Below are 22,824 nucleotides of genomic sequence, written 5' to 3'. Positions count from 1 at the left end.
TTAGTGATGTCCGGTTCGCGAACGATCTTTCTTTTGAACCAGTTCTTTTTAGTGAACCGAATCAGTTCACCAAATCGGACTGAATCGTTCTAAACGGTTCGCGTCTCCAGTCAGCGCTGATCCATAATTTACTAAAGTTACTAACTTTCTGACATGAGTGACAGTCCCTCCGACTAGAAATAGACTAATAACCTAAAGTATATGCTGTAACTAAAACAGTTCAGACATGCTGAGAACTGATGTGAAGTGAACTCAGGTCCATCCGTCTCCCTGGCAGACTCGTGCCTGCTCGTGCCTCGATAAACCACGCCCCCTCCGCTCATATAAAATGCAAAGATGTCAGCCAATCACAACAGTGGGTGTTTTTACTGAAGTCTCACAGCAGACACGCCTCTTGAAGCAGGGCATTCAGCCACAGGGCAAACAGCAGTATAGAAAAAATGCCTTTTATTTCTAAATTATGACATTTTATGATGTAAAAGTCATACTAACAATATAAGTACAGCTCAGGAAACATTATAAAATAATAGAAAAATGCCATGCCATGGGACCTTTAAAACAAATGAAATGGGTAATCTGTCAAAATGTGACATTTGTTGTCCGCCTTCTTTCACAACCCCTTAAAAAAATGTCCTTGAAAATGAATCACCAGAACCCTGATATGATCTGATGTCAGTTTTCACCAGTGTCCTATTTGTGTCACTTGATAAAGATAAATCAAGGAATAAAATCACCAATGAAAGCTACCTCTTATTTTGCTGGTCACATGTTCTTTGGAAGTGATGATCTGATCCATGTCTGTGCGGATGGTGGTTTCCAGAGGGGGGCGACCTGCTTCACAGCTCTGCACTACTGCTTCATATTGTGCCAGAGCCTGGCTCTGAACCAGCCCATACACAGCATCTGATATCTGACCACAAATCAGACAGAAGCCATTGTAATGCCTCCAAAGATGTTGTAAAATAGAAATTCCAGGGGCCAGTTGCATAAACATAGTCTCTATGTTAAGACTTACTTTTCAGATTTAAATTAGACCAAGAAAAAAAAAAAAGAGAGATGACTAACTTGTAAGACTAGTCAAAGCCGTTTTTGCAACTAGCCATGGATCCTTTTAAAAAGACTTTACAGAGCTTCTGAGCTACAGCCACATTGGTACAGTAAAGACCCACATATTATTCTCTATAATAAAATTAAAAAGTTGCATCTCATGCAAAGTCTCTCTATTAGCATTAATAACACAAGTAGAAGTAAAGGATAGCATCACACTTTTACTGAACAATAACTTTTATTTACTTGTTTATTAATGAAATATAAGTGTTTTATCTAAAATGCATGACGTACCAACATCCAATTCCTCTGTCTCTCATGCATCTTGCCCTTCAGTTTGGGGGTGATGAGGTCTCTCATCTCAGGGAGGAGGGTCTCCATGACTAGGTTGGCGAGGATCTGAGAAGATGATCGGAAAACAACTGAATGGGTGTGAAAATGGAACAACACTTTAACACGTGCATTTCTTGAAAAACATAAAATAAAAGTAATCCCTGAAAAATGATAAAGTCAACAGTGGGTGTGGTTGAGTGATGTTCCGGATCATGTATGCCTGGAGGCTACATTAACTAATTTCCATCATATTCTTGAGATATAAAAGGAAACCTGGCTTGCCTGGAGGACAATACAACTTTACTACTGCCAGGCTGGTCTGTACACTGATCATAGACCAGGGGTGTCAAATCCTGATCCTGGAGGGTCACTGTCCTGCAAAGTTTAGCTCCAACCCCAATTAAACACACCTGAACCAGCTAATCAAGTTCTTATAGGGATACTAGAAACTTCTATGCAGGTGTGTTGAGACAAGTTGGAGCTAAACTCTGCAGGACAGTGGCCCTCCAGGACCGAGTTTGGACACCCCTGTCATAGACCATTAAACCTTTTATTGTGACCTCCCCTGAAAACCTAGAGGACTTTTGTTACCGTCTTACAAGAAAAATAAACCTGTGTAGGCTTAATCTCTATTATTCAGATAGAAATATTCCAAACATGGCTTATTTGTTCCCTACAAAAAAAAGTCACAAGTTACTGGAGGACACACTCCTGAAAATTTCATGTGATCTCTTTGTTTGTTTCACTCGCTCAATAGAGAAAACCATGTTGTTTAACTCAACTAAGAAAAAAAACAACAAAAAAAAAACACTGATGCTGCCAAGAAGATCACAGGTTAAACAAATGACATGCTACATTTTTACCTTTATACTCAATATATTTCTTTATCAGATTATATGATAGAGATGGTTAATTAGCCACTGAAACTAAAGTATGAATTATTAAATTAATGTAACAATGCCTATCAAGGTCAGATTCCATCAATCATTGTTTATATTCCAGTTCTTCACTCATTCAGTCAGTGTTGTCTGTATAAATGTTATTGCAGTATGTACAGAATTTTATATAAATATCTATTTTCTATATCTATTACCTATAAACCCACCGTACCTCTTTCTCTAATGCTATGCAAAATGTTATCTACAGGGACACCATGATTTGAAATGGGTCACTTCCTGTAAATAAATTTTGCTCTGACCTTCATGGCTATTTTATTATGGCCCAAACAATTACTGTGTGACGTTCACCTCCCTAAACAGTGCCTTTTTTCACTCAAAAAAGAGAAAAAGAGACAGATTTACAGTATTACTGTTCCCAACCTTGATGTAAGATCATTAAATAAATGCATTGTTTTTTGTTTGTTTGTTTTTTTTAGCACAAAACTGCTGGTACAACTTGTTAGCATGCATTTGTGCATTACAGGATTCAGCGGATAAAAATATATTTTTTATAATAAATTCAGGACCCACTTTATATTAGGTGTCCTTAACTACTATGTACTAACATTTAAATTAATCATTTGATACAATGCACGTATTGTGTACATACATGTTTTTACATTGCACTTACATTTTAAAAATTACCTGCAGGTAATTAAATCTGTAATAAATTTATGTAGTTACATGTTTAATTACACTGCTGACCCTTCCCTTACACCTAACCCTACCCTTAAACCTACCCATACCACCACACCTGTCCCTAACCGTATCCACCTCAATATCAGCAAAAGTGTTTTGCAATACAATAGACTTGGTCAGCATTACTGGGAACGCCCACTGGTTTTTGGATTTTTACTGGGTTTTTTATATTCTTTTTATGTAATTTGTTTATTATAGGAGCCTTTTTGATGATGGGTACGTTTTACTTTAGATCATTGTTTGTTTTTCTGAGGCTCTCAAGAATGCATGCAGCTCTCACTTGTAGCCAAAAACATGGGCAATGGTACTAAATTTATATCGTCATCTCAATAAATACCAGAAAATATCATGATGTATTTTTAAGTCCATATCGCCCATCTCTAACACACATACAAGTGCAAGTGTGTTTTACCTGTGGAGGCGTCCCACACATCATGTCCCAGGTTCCATAATGACCATGGGCCTGCCGATAGAGTCGCACTGCGTCTGTGAATGCGGGGGTCTGAACTTTACATTCTTCAGGCAGTCCTGAGCAAGAGAAAATGACAAAACTTAACAAATCATCAAGAATTAAACCCCATAAACATTCATTTCTAAATACAATGACATAATAACAACATCATGGTACAGTTCCTCTCCATTTAGAGAAGTGAAAATAAGGGGTGACATCAAACGAAAGAAGGGTCATATTTATACACATATATACACACACACACACACACAGGCACGACTCACAATCATATTTCCTATTAAACCACAGACTTCAATCTTCAATCTTTGGTCATCGTGGTCAACAGGAAGCATTGCCTCATCAGTTACCATGGTAATTCCCTAAACAATGCTATAGTTACCACAATACAACAGAGTCTAACAGGGGACTAATCCAGCTAAAGTATGAATCTGACATGGTTTTTGAGACAATTTGACTCAAGCTCTTCACACTGACAAGCTGCTGCCCAAATCTATATATGTCAGTTATGATAACACTCTATAAGTCCACATATTGCAAACTCCTCCTGTACATACACACAGTATCTGTGCACCAGTGCCTGAACCCTTACAAAGAGAGGAAGTTCAAGCAAGCTGGGTGTGGGGGGCTGGAGGAGAACAGACAGGAAGTACAGCACTCCACATCAGCACAGCTTGACGCTTATGAATGTATTTATGTACACACGGGGAGAGCTGGAGAAGTGTTGTGCAAAAAACAAGATAGTTTATTCAGACATAAAAGAAAATAATAAATAAAAAAAATTAAATAAAAATGCACACATAGGCAAGCATATATTTTGAACATGGAGAGAGGTGTAATGCAAAAACAAGACAAGCATTACAAGCTGCTTATTCTGGCAAAAGAATATATATTATAAAATAAAATATATAAAATAAAATAAAATAAATAAAATAAATAAAATTAAATAAAATAAAATAAAATTAAATAAAATAAAATAAAATAAAATAAAATAAAATAAAATAAAATAAAATAAAATAAAATAAAATAAAATAAAATAAAATAAAATAAAATAAAATAAAATAAAATCTACACACGGGCAAGCATATTTATGAACATGTGGGAAGAAATGGAGAGGCGTTATGCAAAAACAAGATAAGTGTTACGGGTCGCTTATTCTGGCATGGTCACCACAAAAACAACTGATCTTAAGTCCAAAAACGCCAGGCGATCAAAGTACAATGAGAGAAAACTGAGGATCTTTGGTGGAAAAAAAATTACACACCATACCCTAAATGACACCGATGAGCTGATAAATACCTTGCACAACATGAGACTTGGTTCAGATAACACCAAGTTCAAACTTTGAGGTTTCACATTTTTATCCCTTTCAGTCATCATGTAACAGTGTGTAAATAGTGTTCAGAAATTCTAATTATTCAGACTATTTCCTCATGTTTGTGTAGTTTATCAGGTTGTCACTAAGGCCTTTACGACGACATTCAATGGGCTTTCAAAGGGCAACTTTGTGTCTGGACCCTGGAGAGGTTTTAAACCACCTGGACTCAATTCATTAACATGCCTGTAAACCTGTTTTCAGTTGCCTAATAAAACCTTTACCGAAGACTGACATGTACCATATAGAGTGGTGTAAATGGTGGAGATGCACTGGGGGAACCCTAGTTTGGAACATATTTGATATCTTTAAACCCTAGATGCAGAATATCCTATTCTTTTTCCCATTCTGACCATATATTTTATAAAGCTTAGTGGGATGTGAGTCACAGACTTGCTACTTCATGTAGGCCACCTCATGACCATAAATAACAATTTTTAGCACAGTTAGATTTGTGACCTGCCCAGATGGTGCCCAGACATTAAAGTCTCCCTCGCCCAAGCCAAAAATCACACAGGGAAGATCAGAAGAACAAAAAAGACAGAATGGTACAATTAATTGCCGTCGCATACCAGACTTTACTGGCTCGCCAGTCCAAACAGATTGCTCATGAGAGAACGGGCTCACAGAAGTCAACAAGCCAGTATACTCTGCAGCAACGTCTAGCATAGTACGGTAGAAGTGCACGGATTGCTTCGACAGCTTTAGGATTAAGCAGTCTTAAACATTGTACATGCAAATGTTGCACTTACAAAAACAAGCTAAGGCTTGTCAGGATCCAGCCCTGATCTAACTCTGTTCATGCACGCTTGGGTTTACTCCTCTGGGCATCCATTCACAGAATAACACTGTCCTGTTGGAGCACTGAACGTTCCTGGATCCTAGACTCCCGCCACCTTTTGGGACACGGATTAGCAGTTACGAGCAACTTAATATAATGAGTTACACATCACATTTAGCTCTTTATAGAGAGGTAGAGTAGTGCAATTTAAACCAACACTGATCCAACACAATGCTTACCACGACCCTATCGAAGACATGTGGTTGGCTCATGTTTTCAGTTTAGATGATTTACAGAAGAACCTGTGCCAAATAAATTCACATTACCAACACAATAAAAATAAAACTTTGGTTAGAGCCATCTAAATGTCAAATAAACAAAGAGACATCAGTCGACTTAACAACATTAGATTGATTTTAATTTATGCATTATATATATATATATATATAGTCATGTAAAAAAAAATTAAAAGGAGCCTGTGTTTTGATTAAGAAACATTTTCTAATAACCAAAAATGTTTTAAACAATATTAATTTAATGAACAATATAATTCATTAAAATATAATTTATTTAACAATAAAAGGTGTCTTTTACATCATGGTGATCAGTCAGCAATGATACTGATTTAAGTTTCAAAAATATTAAGGCAGCAACCCAAAACTTGCTTCGCTTTAAAGGTCCCATGGCATGAAATTTTCATTTTATGAGGTTTTTTGACATTAATATGAGTTCCCCTAGCCTGAATATTGTCCCCAAGTGGCTAGAAATTTTGATCGGTGTAAACCGAGTTCTGGGTGTCTTTCTCTGCCTTTGAGAAAATAACAGCCCAGACGAGCTGATCTTGAATTTTCCTGTTATGACATCATAACAGGAACGGTTACCTCCCTTTCCTCTGCCCAGAGAATTTGGCACGCCCATGCTAGCGCCATATTTGTTTGTCCTCGAGAGATCATGGCTTGTGAACGAGTGAATGCTGACAGTTTCTCAGTATTTGGATTTACAAATGAAAACAGAAGTGTTTCAGTTCCTTCTGATCTGTGATCAGTGATTTCTGATGTGTAGCTAATTATTCAAGTTCACACAGAACTTTATTATTCGTGCACACGCTGCAGCTTCTCTCTCTCCTGACAGAATGGTGTTTTCGTGTTTTCTATCTTGTGAGTCAGTGTTTTTGTACGTCCTCATCGCTTCTATCTGTTCTTAAATGTGCATACAGTCGTGAGTTTCTGCTCAACATCGGCAGAGCCACATCTTTAGAGATAAACCTCACACACGCCGAAGCTCGGGCTGCACTGACCGGTCGGCCTTCAACATCACCGACCCCCAGTACTGCATCTGGCCCACAGCGGAGGTGCCATACGCGGAAGGGGGGTAAGCGTGAGGGTATCCGGGCTAGGCTAGCCAGCTATCCCCACAATAAACTGGATTACATTTGATTACTGCGCTGTTGTCTTTGTTTGTGCGGTGTTCTCAATGCCCACTGACTCTTTTCATATGATAGAAAATTATATCTAAAAATAATGCTATAATCAACACTTACTCGTCACTCGTTCATCTCGACAGCTGTAATGGTGCAGAAACATTACATTACATTATAAAGCAAGGTTATTATAGTTTTGCATTTTTAAATTAAATTTTATTTGATTATCGTTTTCAATTTTGCTTTAAATTTCAGTTTAGTTTTAGTTAGTTTTATAAATTGTTTTGCTAGTTTTAGTTTGTTTTTATTTTGTAAACACATTTCTATTTAGTTTTTATATATTTCGTTTCAATTTTAGTTTTAGTAATTATAGTTTAGCAGAGTTACAAGAACGCAGTGTAGAGATCAAATCAAGATTTTTAATTTCAGCAAAGTTTAATGTTTGCACAGATTAGAGTTCTTATGCAGACATCTTAATAATAAAAATAAAATAATGGAATACAGATTGTTTTATTTAATGCAATGTCAGCATCTAAGGCTATATTCATGGCAAACATTTTATCATAGGCTATATATTCAATAAAACCAAGCAAACAAACACAACAAGTCTTATTATACAAGATTTTTAAAATCAACTTATGATTAAAAAAAAATCCAAAACCTTTTCATTTATAATCTTACTAAATAAGTCCTTAAGTGAAATAACTTGATAAAAGAGCATTCTTGTTTTAACCCAGGACAGTCCAACAAAATATGTTTAACGGAGAGGGGAATCTTATAAAACATGCATAAAGTTGGGTCTTCACCTTTAAGCAAAAAAGCTTGAGTCAAACTATGACCTATACGGCAAACAATGGTCTGAGATTGAACAAAGAACCAAATAAATGCAATGTAAAAATATAAAAGTAAAAACGATAAATTCCAGACAATCAATTAAACAATCAAATTAAACAATTATAAGCTTATTTTAATTTCTTCAGTAGTACAATGTAGGCTAGCAGGTGACCACAGCTAAAGTCATCTGACTACAGCCAACACAAACTGTTGTGAAGACAGTGTGATAAAATAATGAAGTGTGTGTGTGTGTGTGTGTGTGTGTGTGTGTGTGTGTGTGTGTGTGTGTGTGTGTGGGGGCATGTTTTTGTGAAATATCAGGACACAAATGTCTATATAATAACATGGGTATGACATAGGTATCAGGGCTCGACATTAACGCTTGTCCGCTTGTCCGGGACAAGTGGATTTTTCGAAGGGGCAAGTGAAAATTTTTTTTACTTGCTCGACGGACAAGTGTCCTGGTTAAAACGTCAAAACAAAAAATAACTAGGAAATCACAAAAGTGCAATAATGATTCTGCATTCAGTTTGTGTAAGTGGAGATTGATAGTGGATAATAATATAAAACGAACTGACGTTAATAAGGTTGTCCTGTTGAGGCTCGCGCAGCCTCTCGAGGAAAAAAATCGAAAACAAATGAGCGCTGCTCACACAGAGTACTTAGAATATCCCAAATGTTTCCAACTATTTGTAAATCGTGAGAAATTGCTATTTTAACCGAGGAACCGGGACGTGTGAGCTATGCGTGTGAGGGAGTCGCCTGTCGATTGCATCATATCTGCGTCACCCTTGGTTTCCGGTTTTATTCAGTGAAACACTTTACTATCACTGCAGTGTGAACAAGTGTCATAGCAGCCGCCGAGCGAACGTCATAACTTCCTTTTCAACACACTCAGATATGTCTAATACGATAAACAGAGTTGCGTTACCTCAAACTCATGACTGGAAAAGAGGAAGTGGCGCCGGCAACAGTGTCATAATAAAAGTCCCGCCGGCGACTATGCCATAATAACAGTCCCGCTCTTCAATTGCTCCTGCGGCCTTGCTCAGCTCCACAACACTCGGTCCTGCTCTGCTTCAGACTACAGTCATGTTAATAATCGCATCCATGAACATGATTTCTGCCCGAGTCCTATCCTGACTGTTTTCCACCGGCTGTGAGGTGAAGACCACATATCCCAAGATTCTGCGCTCAAACGTGGCGTCATCAAACTACGCCTTTGTTTTGAACAGGCGACCTCTAGTGGACGGAAAAGTTACACAGTGTAGCTTTAAACACTGGTGAGAATATTGCTTCAGTATAGATTATATTTACAAAAAAAAAATCCAGACAAGCAAATGTTTTACTCGGACAAGTGAATGACAGATTTACTTGTCCGAAGGACAAGCGTGTGAACAGGCTTAATGTCGAGCCTTGCGGTACTACAAAAAGAGGGTGAAATATGAGGACGTTCCCCATGTCCTCACTTTTCAAAATGCTTATAAATCACACAGAATGAGGTTTTTTTCACAGAAAGTAAACTGCACAGTCTCCTGTGATGGGTAGGTTTAGGGGCAGGGGCAGTGTAAGGGGATAGAAAATACGGTTTGTACGGTATAAAAACCATTACGCCTATGGAATGTCCTCACATTTCACAAAAACAAACATGTGTGTGTGTGTGTGTGTCCTGGAATTCCCTACGTTGTGGGGAAATGTCTCCACACGGATAATAATATTATTAGTAGTAAATGATTTTTAAAAACAATGATAACACCTTGGAGCCTGTCAATATTACACAAACATGAAATCTCAAACCACAGTAGCAACCTGTGTCTCTCGTCGCGTAACGTATGAAACGGCGTTCTAAAAGCAGTGAACTCAAGTTCAACGTGAGTCTCGTTACCTTGTGTCATTTCCCATTTCACTCTCACGAACGCATTCATTGTGAACAGCCGTTTAGGTCTAGCGATGTGTGTTCACTACTCGCGTTCCGTCCCAGGACAGCGGTTAATCTCCTCAACTCACGCGCAGTAGCGCCATAAACAGACATTCCCTCAACCGCCACAAGTCAGATTTTCCACCACAGAGAGCTTATTGAATTACGAAAACGAATATTTATTTTTGCTAATGATTATTTTATTTCAGTTAGTTTTTCAGTAAGAGTTGTTAGTTTCGTTTAGTTTTAGTTTTTCATTTATTATGATTTTTTAATTTTATTTCAGTTTATGAAAATGTTTTCTGACCAATAGTTTTAGTCTTGGTTTATTTTCGTAAACGAAAACTGAAACTTTGTTACAAAGTTGGTAGAATAAGGAGGAAGACGGGCTCGGCGTGACTGGGACTCGTGTTTATTCAGAACTCTCAGATACAAACAAAATAAACTCGCGCTGACAGCGCTCTCACAACTCAGTAGTTACAATATATAACTTTGTTAGCAATCGCTCCGTCTCTGGTCCATTGATGTCCGGATCGCGAACAAATCGTTCTTTTGAACCGGTTCTTTTTAGTGAACCGGTCGAACCAGTTCACCAAATCGGACTGAATCGTTCTAAACAGTTCGCGTCTCGAGTCAGCGCTGATCCATCATTTACTAAAGTTACTAACTTTCTGACATGAGTGACAGTCCCTCCGACTAGAAATAAACGAATAACCTGAAGTATATTCTAGTAACTACAACAGTTCACTGAACTGAGACGTGCTGAGAGAACTGATGAGAAGTGAACTCAGGTCCATCCGTCTCTCTGGCAGGCTCGTGCCTCGTAGACCTCGTTAAACCACACCCCCTCCTCTACAAGATCTGATACTCATTTCAAATGCAAAGATGTCAGCCAATCACAACAGTGGGCATTTTTACTGAAGTCTCACAGCAGACACGCCCCTTGAAAGAGGGTATTCAGCCAGAGGGCAAACTTCAATGCCTATTTCTAAATTATGACATTTTATAATGTAAAAAATCATACTAACAATATAAGTACACCTCAGAATACATTATAAAATTAAATTGAAAAAAATCCATGCCATTTTTTTAATCTCTTCACATTAAATTTTGACTGCAAACTCACATTGGCAACTCAAGTTAACTATGATTACTTTTGCTGTGGCAAAGCAGATTCTACAGCCTCAATGCTCAAAGCATTTGAGGAAACGCTGCCACTAAATAATGACTGTACCAGGACAGTACTTAACATAATTACAGTACTTACATAATGAACGTGTGATTTTGACAGGTAAAAGGGAAGGGCAATTGCATCAATGGCCAAATTATGAATAACAGCCCATTACCAATCACTCAAACCTACACTCCTTCTGCAGAGATTGCCTTAAACTGCCATGGTGACCAGGTACATACTCACAGAAACAACATGTGAATGTACAACCAATGAATCAGACCAGTGTTACATAACACTACAAAGAGCATTTGTTCTGCCGTTAAAAGCAATCAATACATATACTGAACTGTTTAAGTGTTTAAATAAATTCCAGAAATTAAAGCACTACTGGGTTTATACTTAATCAAATGTCAAAAAAGAAAACCACTTATCCACTCCTATAAGTATCTGTGATAAACAGAGACAGAGACAGAGAGAAACGCATTCCTATTTATTATGTGATGTCAAAATGGTCACGGTCACCTCTCTAGAAGTGCATGGTCTCCGCTAACATCTAACCTTCTAACCAAACAGTGAGAATTGAAAATGACAGAGTCTAACATATTTTAAATATTTCAGAGATCATCTTAAATGACTAATTAATAGCAAAGAACCAGAACTGAACCAGACCTTATTTGGGAAAAAAGGCTCTGCAGATGTGTTTGCATTCAGAACATACTACACGCAGCAGGGATTTGGGTAACTCTAACACGCATGCGCACACGCACACACACACACACTTTTAGATGACCGCCTTAATACCCCAGGGGACATTATTGCCCTCGCCGCAAGTGTGCATTCCCCTCTCGGCAGCCTCCCATCCAAACTGAATTATGGGTTGACAGCCCCAGCTGTGACCACTCTGGAATCTGGACTACAGCAGAGAGAAAACAGCTCTAGTAGACGTAGAAGCCATCATGAGACGTCTATGAGACACAGAGAACGTCTATGACCCAACACTTACAACACAATATGTACAACAAGACTCAATTTCTATGACATCAATTAGTATCAACACTGTCAGACCCCTTTCTCCCAGGGACAAGGAGTAGGTTAAACCATAAGAGGGACACAGCACCCTCTGAAAACTACCCTACACTGTGAGAATTTTTTTTTGTACAGAAAAAGACTATAAAAATATTACAGTAAAAACCTGTGAACTGTAAGTTACCTTACTATATACAGTGAAATGCAGAAACCACATATTTACTTTTACTGTAAAATACTGTTAAATGTATGGTTTGTGGAAGTAAAAACTATGAATTACAATATAATGTATGGTGAAAACAGTAAAATGACATTCCCAAAAGTTCCTGTGTGACATCACATGATTATATTTTGTATAAATAATTTTGTTTCTTCTTATTTTTGTTATCAGTAATGTACATAAGTCATAAGAGTGTTTTGAGTTACATTTTCTGTTACTTAGTTCATGTTTATTGGATTATTTAAGTGTCAAGTGTGTTACCCTGACGGTGGCTAATGTAAACAATAAACATATTGGTCATGTTTTATGAAAAGGCCATTTACGATGAACTCATCTTCATGTGACTTTGTACCATCTGTATTATTATGCTGGTTATCAGTACATTTCAAGCTAAAAAGCTGATTTTGTATTAACATTTTATCAGTAAATGAAATGTATGGTTTCATATGGTTTCACCAATATGCCATCCAACAATAATAACATTGTGGTGACTGATTTTTTTACAGGATATTTTTTAACAGTGCAAAACCATATCAAGGGCCCACCAGGTGACATATAGCCTCAGGAAGTTTAACAATCTTAACATATCCTTAAAATAGACAAGTATACACTTGTTTTTAGTGGCTTAGCAAACAGCATATCAAGTAATCTGGCAGTGACATAATTGTGAAAGAGCCAAACTCTCACATACACACTGAACCTTCTGGTAGCCTCAGGCATGGTGTAACTATACTTCCACAAGCAAATTCTTGAGAAAGATTTGTAAACTTGAATGTAAGCATATTGTCTAGAAACAGAACCAAAATGTGTTTTTTTGTGCTGGGAATTGACTTAGGCTAGAATTATACAACAAATAAAAAGGTCTTTTCAAAGCACATTTCATTTAATTGGCATATATAAAACGTAGAAAGAGATATTTATGGTAAAATACCATAATCTCTGCTAATTATATAAAGTTCTAGAAGCTCTACAGAATAAACAGTCATAGAGCTCACACACAGGGAACGAATGATGGCAGCACATCTCCAGCTTTCCCTATGATCTCATCTGACTCTTTTTACAGCCTTGAGCGGTAAAATTCTTTCTATTATCAAACAGGCCAAATGAATAGTCAACCGTGCCAAGCGTTCCGCTCGAGTTTCCTTTTTGATAAAAGGGTGTCTAAAAGAGGTGATTAATGAAATAACACATCAGTTAATCTAGCAAGTTTGAATGCAAAAAAAAATAATAACGATTAGCAATAACCGTAGTGAAAGTTGAGTCATGCCATGAATATGTGTCCGGGTATCAAAGTGACAGAGGGGAACGTGGAAACTTGGATGTCTCAAACGTGAAAATAGTATGGTCCTTTTTAACAACAGGCTTCAGACTCACCATTGTTGGTGTGTCGGACGCAGTCTTGAAAGACGGCGTTCCACTTCTGCTGCTCCTTCTCAGTCACCACACAGAAATAGTAGTGACGAGCATAAGGGTGCCAGAGGATGAGGGGAAACTGTGTCGCACATTTCAGGAATGGAGAACTGCCAACTTTAGCTTTTACACCTGGAAAACGCATGTTGCAAGATTCAATATTGTATTAAAAAGGGCCTGATGAGAAGATCTCCATAGTCATCATGACCCACAGCTGCACACCATACAAAGATCACAGCACATTTACTCTCTTTCATCACGTATCTGGACTCTGCCTCAACTCTACTCTCTATTTATTTTAAAGGAATGCTGCAGGTTCAATATAATACATACTTTTAAGTTATATAGTGAGGCACTTACAGTGCAAGTACACAGGGCCGGGTAATAAACATACATGGTTTTAAATGTCAGAGCCACATGACTTAAACATTATACGTGTTCACAAGAGTCTCGTGTGACAGAATCGCTTACTGACTTCATCCATGTAAAGTTATCTAATCTTTCTACTTCGTTGTCATGATGTGACCCTAGTAAAACCGGTAAGCCATCTTTCTCTCTCACATTCCATCTCTCCTTTAGACTGACCTGGTAGGCTGGTGTTAAGGAGCTCGAGATATTCCTCCATAGAGGTCAAAACCCTGTAGCCAGCACAGTTAATAACGCCTTTAGGATGCAGCCCTCTGTCATGGGCCTAAATCAACAGAAACAGATAAAGCAAAACGTTTTTGGCCAAAAATTTGCTTAGGTGACCTGTCAGTTAATATTAGTCTATTACTACTAAAATGTGGTTAATTTTATTTCATTGAAGTCATTACCTGTTTGTTATCATAATAGTTGATGTTATAGGAGTCAGGAATAAAGAGAAAGCGATTCCTCCATTTTTTGTTCTCTTCTAGATACTGAAACAAAGCCCCCGAAAAAATGGACTTATTCTTAAGAGGCACCTATGAAAGAAACACAAGAATTAAAGTGGGGTTAAACAAGAGCGAGAGAGGCAGAGAGAGAGAGATGCCCCTCTATTTTCAGTGAAGACCCTGTACCTAATTATACATTATGTAGAGAGATGTTAAGACTGGAAGTGCTTAATTTATATTTACTTTGCCCGCCCAGTGTGTCTGTGTCTACAGACATACGCACGCACACACACCACAACTGACGAATAAAAAGTGTGCAAACTGCTCATCTTTACAGGGTCATAGTGTGATAATACTACACATTTCAAATAAACAAGTCTGCATTTGTTCAAACAGAGCAATTATCCCTAATTCCGCTTTGCTATTTGACATTGCAGACCAACAATTCAGTTAGAAATTACCCTGATTTAATTAGAAAAGACAAATACAGGGAGTGCAGAATTATTAGGCACGTTGATTTTCTGATCATATTTTTTTTCCAGGCACATTTGACCAATTCCAAACCACAGTAATCCTAATAACTACTATTGATTTAGTATTTAATAATGTATAAGTGATATATAATTGTTCATGAAGGCTGGAAATGAAAATCACCTTATATTCAGGTGTGCAGAATTATTAGGCATGTTTTCTTTTACAGATAAATTGAGCCAAAAAAGAGATTTAACTCAGACTGAAAAGTCAAAAAGTATTAAATGCCCATGAGAAGGATGCAATACTAATGCAATACTAGACATTGCAGTTAAGGCGTGACCATTGGACAGTGAAATGCTCGTTGGGTCAGCAGGATCTGACAAAAACAGGTGGTGAAGAAAAGACACCTGTTAACTGCAAAAGAATTAAGAATTAAGGTGAAGAATTAAGGGTGAAACCATCAGGAACCCTTAAGTCTCCAGCGCCACCATTTTCCAAAGCTGCAACCTACCTGGAGTCTCCAGAAGTGCAAGGTGTCAGGATCTCAGAGACTTCAGTTAGGTAAAGAATCCTAAAAAATGACCCCCACTAGATAAGAATCACAAGCTGAAGTGTTGTAAAATACATGAAGAAGGTTTTTTTATAGGCTTTATGGACAGATAGGTTGAGAGTGACTCTTGAAGGACCAGCACCACATCCTCTAGTACCACTGTTTGAAGAATTCATCTTCCAGAATCTGGCAGTACGTTTTGGGAGTTCATTTTTAGTCCATCTCTGCAAAACGGACTTCAGGATGGACTAAAATGAACTCCCAAAACGTACTGCCAGATTTTGGAAGATGAATTCTTCAAACAGTGGTACTAGAGGATGTGGTGCTGGTCCTTCAAGAGTCACTCTCAACCTATCTGTCCATAAAGCCTATAAAAAAAACCTTCTTCATGTATTTTACAACACTTCAGCTTGTGATTCTTATCTAGTGGGGGTCATTTTTTAGGATTCTTTACCTAACTGAAGTCTCTGAGATCCTGACACCTTGCACTTCTGGAGACTCCAGGTAGGTTGCAGCTCTGGAAAATGGTGGCGCTGGAGACTAAAGGGTTCCTGATGGTTTCACCCTTAATTCTTCACCTTAATTCTTAATTCTTTTGCAGTTAACAGGTGTCTTTTCTTCACCACCTGTTTTTGTCAGATCCTGCTGACCCAACGAGCATTTCACTGTCCAATGGTCACGCCTTAACTGCAATGTCTAGTATTGCATTAGTATTGCATCCTTCTCATGGGCATTTAATACTTTTTGACTTTTCAGTCTGAGTTAAATCTCTTTTTTGGCTCAATTTATCTGTAAAAGAAAACATGCCTAATAATTCTGCACACCTGAATATAAGGTGATTTTCATTTCCAGCCTTCATGAACAATTATATATCACTTATACATTATTAAATACTAAATCAATAGTAGTTATTAGGATTACTGTGGTTTGGAATTGGTCAAATGTGCCTGGAAAAAAAATATGATCAGAAAATCAACGTGCCTAATAATTCTACACTCCCTGTAGAGCTGAAATTGAGGAATAGAAAAGGCAGAGCTTTACCTTCCGGTGCAGGAGCTGAGGCTGAGGGCCTCCTCCACCCTCTATGTCATAGCGCATCTGGTTAAAGAGAGCGACTGCATACTGCTGTTCATATAGCCGACCAAAATCTCCCATCAGCTCCCCTGTCCGTGCTTAAAAAGAAACACACACACAAAATTAATGAACATGCATTTAGTTATTATATATTATATTACAGGTACGTTAGACCTAATGTCTATAGACAGCATCTGTGATTAAAATGCTAAATTGGTGACACCAGAATACAAATATTCATGATTCTGAAGCTGAAACTACAGAAATATTTTAGATGAATATGCTTACACTCTGTCACTGACTAGATATACAAAATAATGTAGGCCACTTTTTACTGGTAACATAAGACATTTGGCATTATCAGGACCCACAAATATGACCCCATTGCATTATTATACATCATATTCAACATTATATATAGTAGTTTAATTTAGTACTGACACTTTTCTCACAGTAATATACAACTATAATATAAAAAAGTAATATAAAACTATACACAATAGAGATGGTCACCCACGATACATATTGTTGCATTTTTGTGTTGCGATACATTGTGACACAAAATATTGTTACACCCCTAGCATTTATTAAACAATAATGTCGACTTAGTTCCTAAAAAACGCTCACAAATAAAGGAACTGGTACATATGCAACTATGATCCAAACACTTGTAAAATATATGCAAGCACAACATAATCGCTTAACCAACACTATTTCTCTACAAAGGCATATCAGCATGAAATTGTGTCACGAGTAGCTAAAAAGTAAACCCTGTTAATTTTTTCATATCTGTGTAAGGATATGGGGAAGGAACATGGGAGTGACGGGACATCAAAAATTATTGACAACTCGCAAGCAAATTTTACTGAAGAATTAAAGGGGTACTTCATCGCTGGAAAGATGAACGTGTATTTAAATTAGGTCATTTATGTAGTAGAAATGTGAAATTATTTTAGAAGTTGGTGCCTTTAGACTGAGAAAAGCCAGAAAATGAATTTTTGGCTCATATGGATGAAAGACAACAACTCCCAAAATGCACTTGCTTCGCTGCACCACTCCCAAGCCACGCCTACCGGTTACATCTCATGCCCACCACCCCACCGTCGTTTTGATTTTCATAGTAATAAAATAATTTAGTTCAGTTAGAGAACAGACACTGCAATTAAAAACCGAACGTGTCTGCTCAATACAGCATGAGCCGAATAAGTGTCGCAGCACAAATGCAGCAGTAGTCAGATTTAATTCATCAGAGAGTGAGAAGACAGACCAGATGATCACAGAAGATGTGGTTTCAAAGCGAAATGCGCCTATTTAAGTGAGTTTGTCATTGTACCGTTTTGTTGTTGTGTTTTCATGAACCCACAATTCAAACAACCCGCCCCCGAATTGGTGCTAATTTTAAACCGAAACTAAAATGAGTCCAGACGACTGGCATTCATTCACGGCCGCATTGTCAGTCATTCACGGCGCGTGCCCAGTCTGGCGCGTTTCAGTTCATGCCTATGGAAGCTTAAAGGGGTGCTTCAGTGCTGGGAAGATGAACGTGTATTTAAACTGGGTAATTTATGTAGTAGAAATGTGAAAATATTTTTGAATTTGGTGCCTTCTAGACTGAGAAAAGACCGAAAATGTATTTGTCTCATGTGGATGACAACAACTCCCAGAATGCATTTGCTTCGCTGCCCTACGAGGCCACTCCCAAAGCCACGGCTACTGGTTATCACTTGCCCACCATGACAGCGCCCCCACTGTCGTTTTGATTTTCATACTATTAAAATAATTTTGTTCAGTTAGAGAATAGACAATACAATTAAAAACTGAACGTGTCTTTTCAATAAAGTGTGAGTGAGCCGAACGAAAGTCACGGCACAAACGCAGCAGGAGTCAGATTTCATTCATCACAAGAGCGAAGATTCTGAGCAGAGCAGAGGGAAGCGCAGCAGTCATTCTCGGCTGTCTAGTCCGGCGCATTTTCAGATCATGCCTATGGAAGCTAAACTTGAAACACTCACTTTGATCCGCACTGCTCCATTATTAATGCCCGAGCTGAGCGGCTATGCGCATTTACATTCTGTGAGTGAGATCCCACCCCTATGGGCGGGTTGAAAACTTCTACTGGCTGTAGTCTCTAGCCTCTGGCCAAAAAATCCTCTGATATTTGCGTCATCTGAGGCTTTTTTCCAGACATAAATCTCGCGTCTCAGGGGGATAAGAAGGGGGGAGGGGGGAAAGTACCATAATTCGAATATACTACCTGGTTTCTACTGATACAAAGCTTAATGCTAAATCGCTGAAGTAACCCTTTAAGGTTAGGGTAGGCTATTTTTTTATAAACAGAAACACGGTCCGAATGCAATGATATTCAGTCCGAATGCAATGATACAGTGTCCTACCTGCATGTCAACATAGCCTACATATTTCCATACCTCTACGCACCCTAATCACACAGACATCACATGCCATCAGCGCGTTGTAGACTGAAGACAGTCACCAAGCGCCGCAAACAAACAGCAGCCACCTTTTACAGTTCCTCCTGAACAAAAACAATGAGCTTCTGCTGCATTTATACCATGCAGTAACCGTAAATACAAGATGACCCATGATGTTCTACCCGGACAGGGTTCTTCCCACTCTTTTTCAACAATAATTTTCAATTTTACTAATTGTACTACTTACAACTACGACGGGAATAAAAGACAAGGATCACGCCAAATATTGCTCTCTAAGTCTTTCAAAGGCGTGCAGTTTATTGACATGACTTAACTATAAAAACAATTTTTAATATGAGCTCTTAATCATACATTATGACCAATGAAGCTTGTTTCCGCAACAAAATAAAAAGAAAAGAAAAGGTAATTGAGACTTTATCTTGCTATTCTGACTTTTTCGCGCAGTTGTGAGTTTACATAATTGTGAGATATAAACTCGCAATTCTGAAAAAAAGTATTTTTTTCCCCTCAGAATTGGACTTTATAACTTGCAATTGTGAGTTTATATCTCACAATTCTGACACTATAATTTGCAATTGAGTTTATATCTCACAATTCTGACTTAACACGCAATTGTGAGTTTATATTACGCAATTCTGTCTTTATAACACGCAATTGCAAGTTTATATAAAAATTATATGGCAACACGACTAAACATCATTCAAAACACTACTCTCATGTCAAAACTCGACAACTTTTTGTACTCGGCTAAAGAAAAACCAAAGAACTTAAAAATAAATAAAAACTATTTAACTAAGCTATTTAAGCTATTTAACGCTGTCTCTTATGACGCTTTGCAGAATCTGCTGTGTGTTCATGTGTTTTGAAGGAGGCGTGGCTTTGCAGAGTGCTATGAAGGGAGAATGGGATCTCGTGCTTTTAAAGCTAACTTGCCTCTCTGAAATTGCCTACCCTACCTTTGATGTGAGGTCATTAACAAAAATACAAACTCTGCATTTCTAAGTTATGGACCCAAGTTAGGGAACTCATTACCTGCATTTATTGGGAATGCTACATCTTTGGATTGTTTTAAGAAACTTCTTAAGACACATCTTTTTAGTCAAGCTTTTAATTTTATAATTTATTACTGTGAGTTTTTTCTTTATACCATGCAATTTATCCTTGTTTGATTTCTTATTTTGTTCTGTACATGTTGTAGCGCTTGAGTTTGTGAAAGGCGCACTAAAAATCAAATGTATAATTATTATTTCTTATTTCAAACACTTATTTAGTACTACTTGCTTGGTGATTTTCCTTAGCAAGCATATTACTAAAGCCAAAAAAGTTGATTCAAATAGTATCAAAAGAAAATAAATTATTATTATTATACATTAAACAATGATAAAATGTGATGCAAAGAGCAATAAAAAAAATTATGTGAAATGCAGTCAAACCCAAGTTATATTCAGATTTTAGACTTCTGCAAGCAGCTGCAGCTCTACAGCAGACAGTTGCGGTACACAATAAATCAATGACCATTAAACATTAACAGCAATTCACACTGAGCTCCATGTATCTGATCAGAAGTGGAGATTATAATGTTTGAGCTTCACTGCTTTGTCCTTCACATGCATGTAAAAGCAGATCAACACTGCAGTTGGCACAAGAACAAAGGCAGCTCCATTATTGACTGCTTTCTGGCAGGATGTTTTCCAAATGACTATGTAGGGCTTGTTGTAAAACTTTGGAGGTATTCGGTCTCTTGGAAAGATTCAAGGAAAGAGAAAAGAAAAAAACAACAACATTCCTGTCCGTTAGCTTACAATGTGAAGATGCCAATAAATTAGAGTGGGGCATGAAAAATAAAGCACTTAGTGATGGTCAAAGACAGAATGTTATACAATTGCCTTTGAATGCCTATATCATTTGATGCTAGACGAGATCACCTGCACATTAAAAATAACTCCAGGTCTTAAAATAAACATGACATACAATTAAAATAACAGTAAGCTAGGAGACATTATAAAGTTTATATATGATTGTCATGAGTCATAAAAAATAAGTTTCATACAGGGAGAGACTGCAACAAATCAGATCCATACAGCTAAATGCTCAAGTTCAACAGGATCATTAACATCAAAAGTTCCCATCAAAGCAAATCATAAACAGACCTGACGTTTAGCATTTACATACTTCAGTCTGCCAAGTCAAATGCACACAGAAACACCCTAAAATGTTCCCTCTCTGAATGTATATGGTCTACTACACTGCAGAAATTAAAAGACTCTGGAGCTGAGCTCTGCTTATGATTTCTCCCAACCAACTCTCTCAATCCATCATATTTGCCCCATAAAGCCAGAGAATAGAATTAAATGAACTGCTAAAGCCATTAGGCAGTTGTGCAGGCAGTACTTAACAGAGAGGAATGTGAAAAAGGAGACAAGGAGGCCGAGAATAAGGTCACCCTGACCATCTGCATTGTTTTAAAAAGTATAATATTAGAGGCGACGGGAAATACGTGATGATCTTGCATGCCAATATGAATTGTACCTACTGCAGTGTTGTTAAAGCTGACGAAAACTGAAGTTTTCATTAATTGAAATAAAGCTGAAATTAAATAAAATCCACAACTAAGCCATGAAAAAAACTGCCCGTTTCAGGATTATGGGTAACGTAGTTCAGCTATTACACACGTACAGACAGTGATTGTGGGAACAGAGCTGACTGTAAGGGCTGGGCAGTTTGCACACTGATCAGGCATCAATCTTACACAAACATCCAAGGGCAGATCCTCCAATGCTCCGCTGCCATGCCAAATCATTCCTCACACAATTTCACAATCCATGTCTCAACACAAACCCAACAAATGAAACACATTTTTCTCAGGAACTGATTTCAACACCAAAACAAACATCTCAGTAGTATGCATGAGTCTGATGGTGGGAATAAAATCTTGCCAAGCTCTGCTTTGGTAATGTGGAGGTTTGGAGACAGACACTTAAAGAGTGGTTCCACTAGTGGAAGATAATTACAATACCATCATGTCGACCACACAGGGGGAAGTTGGTCTTCAGGGGGGTGGGGGAAAAGGAAAAGGAAGTTTCTTTGGAATGTGTCCATGTCAGAGCAGACAGAGTGAAAGCTCTTCTGAGGGAAATCTGGGAGCTCAGATCCTGATACTGACATTAGAGCTGCACGATTAATCACAATTATCCAGCTTTTATTAAATTATTATGAAACCGTTAAGGCTGCGATTATTTTTTTATGCGCAGCTTGTCTGTGAAGCACGGCTCTGTGATCAGTAGTAAATGCTGCTCCATCTGAAAGCACTGCACGTTTGAGTTGCTTATAACGTGCATTTGAAAAAGCAACACGCGTCAAACATCTTTCCAAACATGGGAAGCATTTTTGAACCTCTTGTCCAGCAAAAGACAACATAACATGTTTTTACTCCAAACTCACTTCATAACGACAGTCGAGGATCCTTCTGTGAGATGTAGCTTCTTACATAGAATAAGGCACAAAACATATTTCATAGTATTTTATACCGTGATAAAGGTTATGTCGATTTGCATTGAAGTATAAATATACTTTATTATCAATACCTGTGAAGGCTTGAAAAACTCAGATAAACCATATATTGTCGCAGTCGTGTGTTTATTAGTGATGTTTAATCAAAGCATTTCAATATTCTATTTATTCAGCTACAGCGATAGTATGATGCCCATAGGGATTTCCGGTAGTGAGGTGCGTTATTGTAATTCTGCGCGGTGCATTTGGAGTTTCTGCATGAGAGCGC

General features: G+C 37.8%; 1 protein-coding gene across 1 annotated transcript in view; it reads right to left on the bottom strand.

Moving 5' to 3' along the window:
• The window catches only part of niban2b (niban apoptosis regulator 2b), a 40,038-nt gene that overhangs the window by 9,537 nt on the left and 7,677 nt on the right, over nucleotides 1–22,824 (bottom strand). The window contains exons 2-8 of the mRNA XM_079816018.1: nucleotides 16,564–16,694; nucleotides 14,460–14,588; nucleotides 14,230–14,335; nucleotides 13,609–13,776; nucleotides 3,430–3,545; nucleotides 1,342–1,446; nucleotides 748–910 (exon numbers count right to left, since the gene is read on the bottom strand). Coding sequence (XP_079672144.1) covers nucleotides 748–910; nucleotides 1,342–1,446; nucleotides 3,430–3,545; nucleotides 13,609–13,776; nucleotides 14,230–14,335; nucleotides 14,460–14,588; nucleotides 16,564–16,694 — 918 coding nt within the window. The remainder of the gene's footprint in view (nucleotides 1–747; nucleotides 911–1,341; nucleotides 1,447–3,429; nucleotides 3,546–13,608; nucleotides 13,777–14,229; nucleotides 14,336–14,459; nucleotides 14,589–16,563; nucleotides 16,695–22,824) is intronic.

Source organism: Gobio gobio, assembly GCF_949357685.1.
Source record: "Gobio gobio genome assembly, chromosome: 4".
Taxonomy (NCBI): Eukaryota; Metazoa; Chordata; class Actinopteri; order Cypriniformes; family Gobionidae; genus Gobio; species Gobio gobio.
Note: the sequence above shows the minus strand (reverse complement) of the source record. Positions and strands in the feature narration are given on the sequence as shown.